Source organism: Thrips palmi, unplaced genomic scaffold (assembly GCF_012932325.1).
Source record: "Thrips palmi isolate BJ-2018 unplaced genomic scaffold, TpBJ-2018v1 HiC_scaffold_18, whole genome shotgun sequence".
Lineage (NCBI taxonomy): Eukaryota > Metazoa > Arthropoda > Insecta > Thysanoptera > Thripidae > Thrips > Thrips palmi.
Window position 1 is genome coordinate 28,798 of NW_023144627.1, and position 8,359 is coordinate 37,156.

Genomic DNA, 8,359 nt, shown 5'->3' on the forward strand with positions numbered 1-8,359 from the left:
TGTAGCAACTTGCGCTTTGCGTAGCTGGGTGACAAGCGCTTGTCATGACGATGTGTATTTCAACTAAATCACAAGTGGATGGCAGAGGGAAATGACGTATAAGAGAGAAATGAGCGAAATTTGTTTATAAGGCTCAAATGAAATCATCCTTACATCAACAATGGACCCCAAAATTTGTACATTAAACATGAGATAACTAGGAAAAAAATAATTTAATTATTAACGTCAAATAAATATTGGACAATTGAACAAATTAAACAAATATTATAATATAGGACAAAACAAAACTGATTAAAGTATGCTATTTTGTCTTCAGTAGTGTCATCGTGGGACTCGGCGTGTCTCGGCGCCTCTCTCTCGGCGCGTCCCTCTCGGCGCGTCCCTCTCGGCGCGTCCCTCTCGGCGCGTCCCTCTCGGCGCGTCCCTCTCGGCGCGTCTCGGCGCTGTGGACTCCACCTCAACCTGTGAAAGTGAAGTGATGTGAATACGTCGACTGGGGGGTGTCAGTGATTTAGTGTTATAGCAAAAGGCAGTATTGCTGTCCTTCTAGAGTCAGTGAAAAAGCCAGTGCCCTCGGCAGTCTAGTTTCAGTGAAGCCAGTGCGGTTGGCAGTTATCAAGCAGTGCATCAAGATCAAGCTCCATCGTGGAAATATATCAAGACCTCAAAAATTGACAACGTGGAAGTGGGACCACTACAAACGCCACAGAGGAAGTCCGTTCAGGTAAGACAGTCTTCTTACACAGTGAATAAATATGTTGCATTTTACCGCCATAATTTAACTAGGGGTACGCGCCTTTTAGTTTGGGCGCGTAGTAGGCGAGCGATGCGTCTAAAACACATTCTTATAGGAGATGGCGAAGAATATGTGCAGAATAAGGCCAATACAGTGTCTTCCGTCACGAAAGGGCCGGAATTCATGTCATTTTCGTGATTATCTTACTGAAAACTGCATGAAACAATGGGAAACTCAACTTTGAAATTTTGGTCACAAATTGGTAAATTTTGGGAAAAGTAAAGGTCTGGGATGGAATTGGAAGTCATTTTCGTGATCAGCACACCAAAAACTGCAGGAAACTATGTAAAACTCGACTCAAAAATTTTGGTCCAAAATTGGTAAATATTTGGAAAAGTAAAGGTCTGAGATAAAATTTGGAAGTCATTTTCGTGATCAGCACACCTAAAACTGCAGGAAACTATGTAAAACTCGACTCAAAAATTTTGGTCCAAAATTGGTAAATATTTGGAAAAGTAAAGGTCTGAGATGAAATTGGAAGTCATTTTCGTGATCAGCACACCAAAAACTGCAGGAAACTATGTATATCTCGACTCAAAAATTTTGGTCCGAAATTGGTAAATATTTGGAAAAGTAAAGGTCTGGGATGAAATTGGAAGTCATTTTCGTGATCAGCACACCCAAAACTGCAGGAAACTATGTAAAACTCGACTTCAAAATTTTGGTCAGAAATTGGAAAATTTTTGGGAAAAGTAAATGGTCTGGGATGAAATTGGAAGTCATTTACGCAATTTCTAAGTGTGTTTCCTGTTCATTGTGTCGTAACATGAACCCTGACACTGTTACTCAGTCGAGTAACATTCAACAGCCAGCATTGAATTATTTAATACGATTCACAAATGCTTCAATTACCATTCGATATCCCCTTGTTATTGAACTCATGAATACACAATGTTATAAGTAATACCTAAAAGCCTTTTATCCCCCTTTTTATTTTAAACTAGTGGATAAAAACTACTTTGATTTATCTCAATTAATTAAAAAGAGACACATTTACGGGCAGGCTGTTTGCAACTATTTTACGGAGAAGACCTTCTGTCAGATCCAATGAATCGTTCCATTGAATTCAATGTCGAGCCCACTTATTGCAAAACGCAAGTTAATCTTATTCATAATGATAGTCATGATGTGATATTTAATCTTTAAAACAGTATAGCATAAGTTTTTACCTAACATTCTGAATAAATTAAAAAGACAGCCAACTCAAACCATGACTCACACAAATTACCAGTTGTCGCAGACAATGAAAGATGAAGTTAAAAGAATCGTCTCATGAAATCATTGACCAAGTCACTGAATCGTCTCATTGAATCAGATGTCAATGTCAAACCATGTATGCGCTAATCTCACTCACCATATAGTTATCTTTAAGGTTAGTACTATAGTAAACTTACAGCATTGCAATGAAGTTTTTCCCCAGAGTCAGTGCCAAGAGTCAGTAAAGACTATTTATTTTGGCAAGATTAGTGTCTGGTTTGTACTTTTAGATTGTATTGATCTATTTTCTAACTGTTTGAGCAAAGCAAAAAACTAAAAAGTATAATGTCTGAGAATAAAAATGGAAATACACTCTCAAAATTTAAAAAAGACCAAATCATTCTTGCAATTATCAAACGATCAAACACACTCCACTGACTAAAACATTTCCCCTGTGGCGGGGGAGGGGGGGGGGCGGACGGACGGACGAAACGCGTAATAATTGTCACTTTCATTTTCCGTATTTCACTGTGTTGACACTCCGGAGGGGTTTCAATCATTCTAGAATATCGAAAAACTAAGACCGAACTCACTTCTAAGCCCTTCTCCTCTCTATTTTGTTTTATTTGCCAATGTTTTGCCAGTCCCGTATTTGAGAGCCGCGGCCGCAAGTATGAAAAATTGCTATATATCTGCCAACCTAACCAGCTAAGAACCTAATTAAAAAAGATTTTTTGAATATTTCAAACGGTAGTAATCGTGAAAAAAGATAAACTCCCCCTGTGGGACCTTTAGGGGACGTTCGGTGCAAAATTTGGTAACTATTCGTGTTGTAGTTGCTGAGAAACGTGAGCGTGTACGCTACAGACAGACGCACGACCAGTCACTTTTTGGAGCGCCCAAACACGGCAAGGGCTCGCTATCGCTCCCCAAATTTAAAAATTTGGAAGTAGGTTGCATATCATTTTAGTTTTAAAAAAAAATAGCTTCTTTAAAAATTTTGTGTTAAACTTTTACCGCTGCTATGTATTTGGCGACGGCACTGACCCTTTCGAAAAGTGGCCCCGTGAGAAAAAAAAACTACTAGGGGTACGCGCCTTTTTAGTTTGGGCGCGTGTAGGCGAGCGATGCGTCTGAAAACTTTCTTATAGGAGATGGCGAAAAATTTGGGGCAAAAATAAGGCCAATACAGTGTCTTCCGTCACGAAAGGGCCGGAATTCATGTCATTCTCGTGATTATCTTACTGAAAACTGCAGGAAACAATGGGAAACTCAATTTGAAATTTTGGTCACAAATTGGAAAAATTTTGGGAAAAGTAAAGGTCTGGGATGAAATTGGAAGTCTTTTTCGTGATCAGCACACCAAAAACTGCAGGAAACTATGTAAAACTCGACTCAAAAATTTTGGTCCAAAATTGGTAAATTTTTGGGGAAAAGTAAAGGTCTGAGATAAAATTTGGAAGTCTTTTTCGTGATCAGCACACCAAAAACTGCAGGAAATATGAAAAAACTCGACTAAAAAATTTTGGTCCAAAATTGGTAAATATTTGGAAAAGTAAAGGTCTGAGATGAAATTGGAAGTCATTTTCGTGATCAGCACACCAAAAACTGCAGGAAACTATGTAAACTCGACTCAAAAATTTTGGTCCAAAATTTGGGTAAATATTTGGAAAAGTAAAGGTCTGGGATGAAATTGGAAGTCATTTTCGTGATCAGCACACCCAAAATGCAGGAAACTATGTAGAACACGACTTCAAAATTTTGGTCAGAAATTGGTAAATTTTGGGAAAAGTAATGGTCTGGGATGAAATTGGAAGTCATTTTCGCAATTTCTAAGTGTTTTTCCCTGTTCATTGTGTCGTAACATGAACCCTGACACTGTTACTCAGTCGAGTAACATTCAACAGCCAGCATTGAATTACTTAATACGATTCACAAATGCTTCAATTCCATTCGATATCTCCTTGTTATTGAACTTATGAATACACAATGTTATAAGTAATACCTAAAAACCCTTTTTATCCCCCTTTTTATTTTAAACTAGTGGATAAAACTACATTGTTTTATCTCAATTAATTAAAAGGGACACATTTACAGGCAGGCTGATTGCAACTACTTTACGGAGAAGACCTTCTTTTAGATCCAATGAATCGTTCCTTTTAATTCAATGTCGAGCCCACTTATTGCTAAACGCAAGTTAATCTTATTCATAAGATAGTCATATTTAATCTTTAAAACAGTATAGCATAAGTATTTCCCTAACATTCTGAATAAATTAAAAAGACAGCCAACTCAAACCATGACTGACACAAATTACCAGTTGTCGCAGACAATGTATGATAAATTTTAAAAGAATCGTCTCATGAAATCATATGCCCAAGTCACTGAATCGTCTCATTGAATCAGATGTCAAAGTCAAACCATGTATGCGCTACTCTCACTCACCATATAGTTATCTTTAAGGTTGGGTTAACTATAGTAAACTTACAGCATTGCTATGAAGCCTTTCCCCAGAGTCAGTGCCAAGAGTCAGCAAAGACTATTTTTTTTGGCAAGTTTAGTGTCTGGTTTGTACTTTTAGATTGCATTGATCTATTTTCTAACTGTTATTGAGCAAAGCAAACAACTAAAAAGTATAATGTCTGAGAATAAAAATGGAAATACACTCTCAAAACTTAAAAAGACCAAATCATTCTTGAAATTATCAAACGATAAAACACACTCCACTGACTAAAACATTTCCCCTGTGGCGGGGGAGGGGAGGGGGCGGACGGAGGACGAAACGCGTAATAATTGTCACTTTCATTTTCCGTATTTCACTGTGTTGACACTCCGGAGGGGTTTCAATCATTCTAGAATATCGAAAAACAAAGACCGAACTCACTTCTAAGCCCTTCTCCTCTCTATTTTTTTTTATTTGCCAATGTTTTGCCAGCCCCGTATTTGAGAGCCGCGGCCGCAAGTATGAAAAATTGCTATATATGCCCAACCTAACCCCCCGCTAAGAACCTAATTCAAAAAGATGTTTTGAATATTTCAAACGGTAGTAATCGTGAATATAAGAAAAAATCCCCTGTGGGACCTTTAGGGGATGTTCGGTGAAAAATTTGGAAACTATTAGTGTTGTAGTTGCTGAGAAACGTGAGCGTGTACGTACAGACAGACAGACAGACAGACGCACGACCAGTCATTTTTTGGAGCCCCCAAAAACACGGCAAGGGCTCGCTATCGCTCGCCAACTATTCCCCGGTATTTCCCCAAAGCTTATGTCTTTAAAAAAAAATCTCATTAAAACGAACTTTAATGAAAGCAGATGGTACTCGTTTGGTTTTCTTCCACGGGGTAGTATGGGCTCATTCCAAAGATAGTATTTAAAATTGTGTATAGAACAAAATACATAGACCAATTAAATACAGCGAGCGGGCCGGTGTTGGTACTAGCACTTCACGCGGACAACACGACTGACAATAACAGATGCATAATTACCTTCAGCTGCTCTTCTTCATGTATTTCTTGAACTTGTAATTTTCCTTGGATCTCTTACGAGCTTTATCTCGTCTTGAGAGAGAGGGAGCAGTTTCCGAATGGTCTGACTTCATAACTGTGGGAGGGGGGCCAGGGTCGTCGTTCTTCCTCATAAACTTCTTAAACTGCGCATTTCGTTTGGATCGCAGTTTAGCCTTCTGCCGCCGGCTTAAAGTACTGGGCTGAGCAGAAGGTGGAGAAGGTGAAGGTGGAGAAGCTGAAGGTGGAGAAGCGGAAGGTGGAGAAGGGGAAGGTGGAGAAGGGGAAGGTGGAGAAGGGGAAGGTGGAGAAGGGGAAGGTGGAGAAGTTGAAGGTGGGGAAGGTTGAGAATGTGAGTGAGGTGGGGAATGTGGGGGAGGTGGAGAAGGAGAGGTGTGTGAATCGATCTTAAGGCGTTTATGACAAGAAGCACCGTAGCTGAACATAAGTAGCCTTTGTACGCCAGGGTTAACTGTAGGAGAAGAAGGGGCTGCAGGAGAAGAAGGGGCTGTAGGAGAAGAAGGGGTTGTAGGAGGTGAAGGGGCAGAATTAGAAAGGGGAGAAAAGCCGAAAGGGTAAGACATGGGTGAGGGGTAAGGTGAGGAGTAGATTTCTGGTGAGGGATGAGGAGACATGAGGAAGGGGTCAGGAAGGGTGGGAGAGTTTGGGGGGAGAGGATGTGGGGGAAAGGTGAGGAGTAGTTGGGACGAGGTGACATGAGCAAGGGGTCAGGAAGGGTGGCAGGAGAGGATGGGGGAGGGTTGGGTTGAAAAGGAGGAAGGGTAGGAGAGCTTGGGGGAGAGGAGTGTGGGGGGAAAGGTGAGGAGTAGTTGGGACGAGGTGACATGAGCAAGGGGTCAGGAAGGGTGGCAGGAGAGGATGGGGGAGGGTTGGGTTGAAAAGGAGGAAGGGTAGGAGAGCTTGGGGGAGAGGAGGGTGGGGAAATGAAGGTTTGAGGGACTTCCTCCAGGTCTCCATCCAAATCGAAAGGCCTGAAAAAAAAAGGAAAACTTTACTCTGCAATCTTAAAATTGCAAGAAAAAGCAGCTTTATTATTATTATTTTAACGTTAAATTGTTTTTAGTTTACTGGGCTAACTAAGGGAGCCGCGAGAGAGAGAGAATGAGAGAGAGAGAGAGAGAGTTTATAAAAATGTTTTATTGGGGGGATTTGAATTAACAATCATTGGGATGATGTAGGACTAGAGTCAATTTTGGGACAATGAGCATGCTGTTTTTATGCTTCTTTAGTTTTGATGTAAGTGGTGAATGCCGTTTTTACATTTTGTTTGATAACTTTTAACACAATTTTTTTTTATTGAAAGTAATTTTACATTAGAAAAAGAAAGGAGAAATAATTAGATTGAATTGACACCATTTTAAGAAATGTAGAAACAAAAATAGGAGAAATTTAAGTTGAAACAAAAAGAGCAAGAAGAAATTATATTTAGTTATTGTTTTAGATTTTGAGTTGCTTTGAAAAGGATATGATGAAGAATGTGGTAGATTGAGCGCCTAGCAGGTACACTCTACCAAAAATGTCCTGTAAATGCCGTTAATTTATTACCAGTTTTCACTGTATGTCAATTCACAGCGTTTACTGTGATCTGCTCACGGGATTCACTGTGATCTTGTTCGCGGTGTTCACTGTGATCTGGTCCCCAGTAAACACTGTGAGTTTGACGCCGCTGAGCACCGAAGTACTGCAAATCAGGCTCCAATTCACGGCGTTTACTGTGGCCAGATCACAGTGAACACTGTAACCGAGATCACAGTGAACGCCGTGAACTAGTTCACAGCAAACGCCGTGAATTGCATAACAGCAAACATTGGTAATAAATTAACGGCGTTGACAGGACATTTTTTGTAGAGTGTAGGCCTCCTGGTCTTCTTCAGCGCGTGGCGGTGGAGAGAGAGAGAGAGAGAGAGAGAGAGAGAGAGAAAGAGAGAGAGAGAGAGAGAGAGAGAGAGAGAGAGAGAGAGAGAGAGAGAGAGAGAGGGAGTCAAATCAGGAGGCTGCAGTCGAGGAGTGACAAAGGACATCTTTCGTAGGGATCCTCACTTTGCCGAGCGCGTTGCACTAGAATCGCACGGACTGGCTAGGCGAGCAGGCCGGTTGGCAGCCTGAGCAGCAGAATGCGTTAAGCGCAGTGAAACGACTAGATGACGGCCTCGTTAGCCGGGACGACGCGTCTACGTATGCTACCGACTGTTTTACACTCGATCAGTCTCGCGTGGAGGAGCAGGGGGGCACTGTAATTCTTAATTTTCTTAGCCGCGACGGCCGATGGGACAGATCGCGAAAGAAGTGGTACCAGTGACAAAATGAAATCAGAAAATATCTAAACCCTACTGCGTAAAAATGGGTCGAGTTACACACTAAATTACTATGTCCTTTTTGGCCCGCCCTTCTATTCAAAAAATAGGGGGAGGGCCTATGCATTTGCCTTTGTGTCTGTGTGTTGTTGTTGTTGTTGTAGTTGTTGTTGTTGTTGTTGTTGGCGTCTGTGTACAAGGAAGGAGTTGAGCTAGAGTAACCAGATTTGGAGGGTACTTCAGGAGTACCGTCCAAACAAATAATCCGGTGGTGCAAATCCCGTCCGGGTCGCACAAGGGCTGCTGCAGGTGCATCATGGTTTACGTGAGCGGGAGGGGGATTTCCGCCATTATTGGTGCTAGCAGGGCACATAGGGGTATTTTTGGAATCGGGGCGACGAGACAAGATGAATGGACCTGGTCCCGACCCCATCGGCCGCTTTTACGAGTTGGCCAGATCAGGATCTTCAAAAAAAGGGGTCGACCGACTAAAAAAAATTATTGCAGATTTCGATTGGTCTCAGCAAGACCTTTTCAACGAGGGGTC

The 8,359-nt window shown here is 41.3% G+C and overlaps 1 protein-coding gene across 1 annotated transcript; it reads right to left on the reverse strand.

The window, feature by feature from the left end:
* Positions 1 to 400: 400 nt before the first annotated feature.
* On the reverse strand, positions 401 to 6,486 carry LOC117644616 (vegetative cell wall protein gp1-like). Its single transcript, XM_034384224.1, has 3 exons — positions 6,289 to 6,486; positions 5,480 to 6,160; positions 401 to 462 (listed from the first exon to the last, which is right to left on the reverse strand). Exons 1-2 carry the CDS (start codon positions 6,342 to 6,344, stop codon positions 5,482 to 5,484), a joined length of 735 nt encoding a protein of 244 aa, XP_034240115.1. The 5' UTR covers positions 6,345 to 6,486; the 3' UTR covers positions 401 to 462; positions 5,480 to 5,481.
* Between the last annotated feature and the right edge of the window lie 1,873 nt (positions 6,487 to 8,359).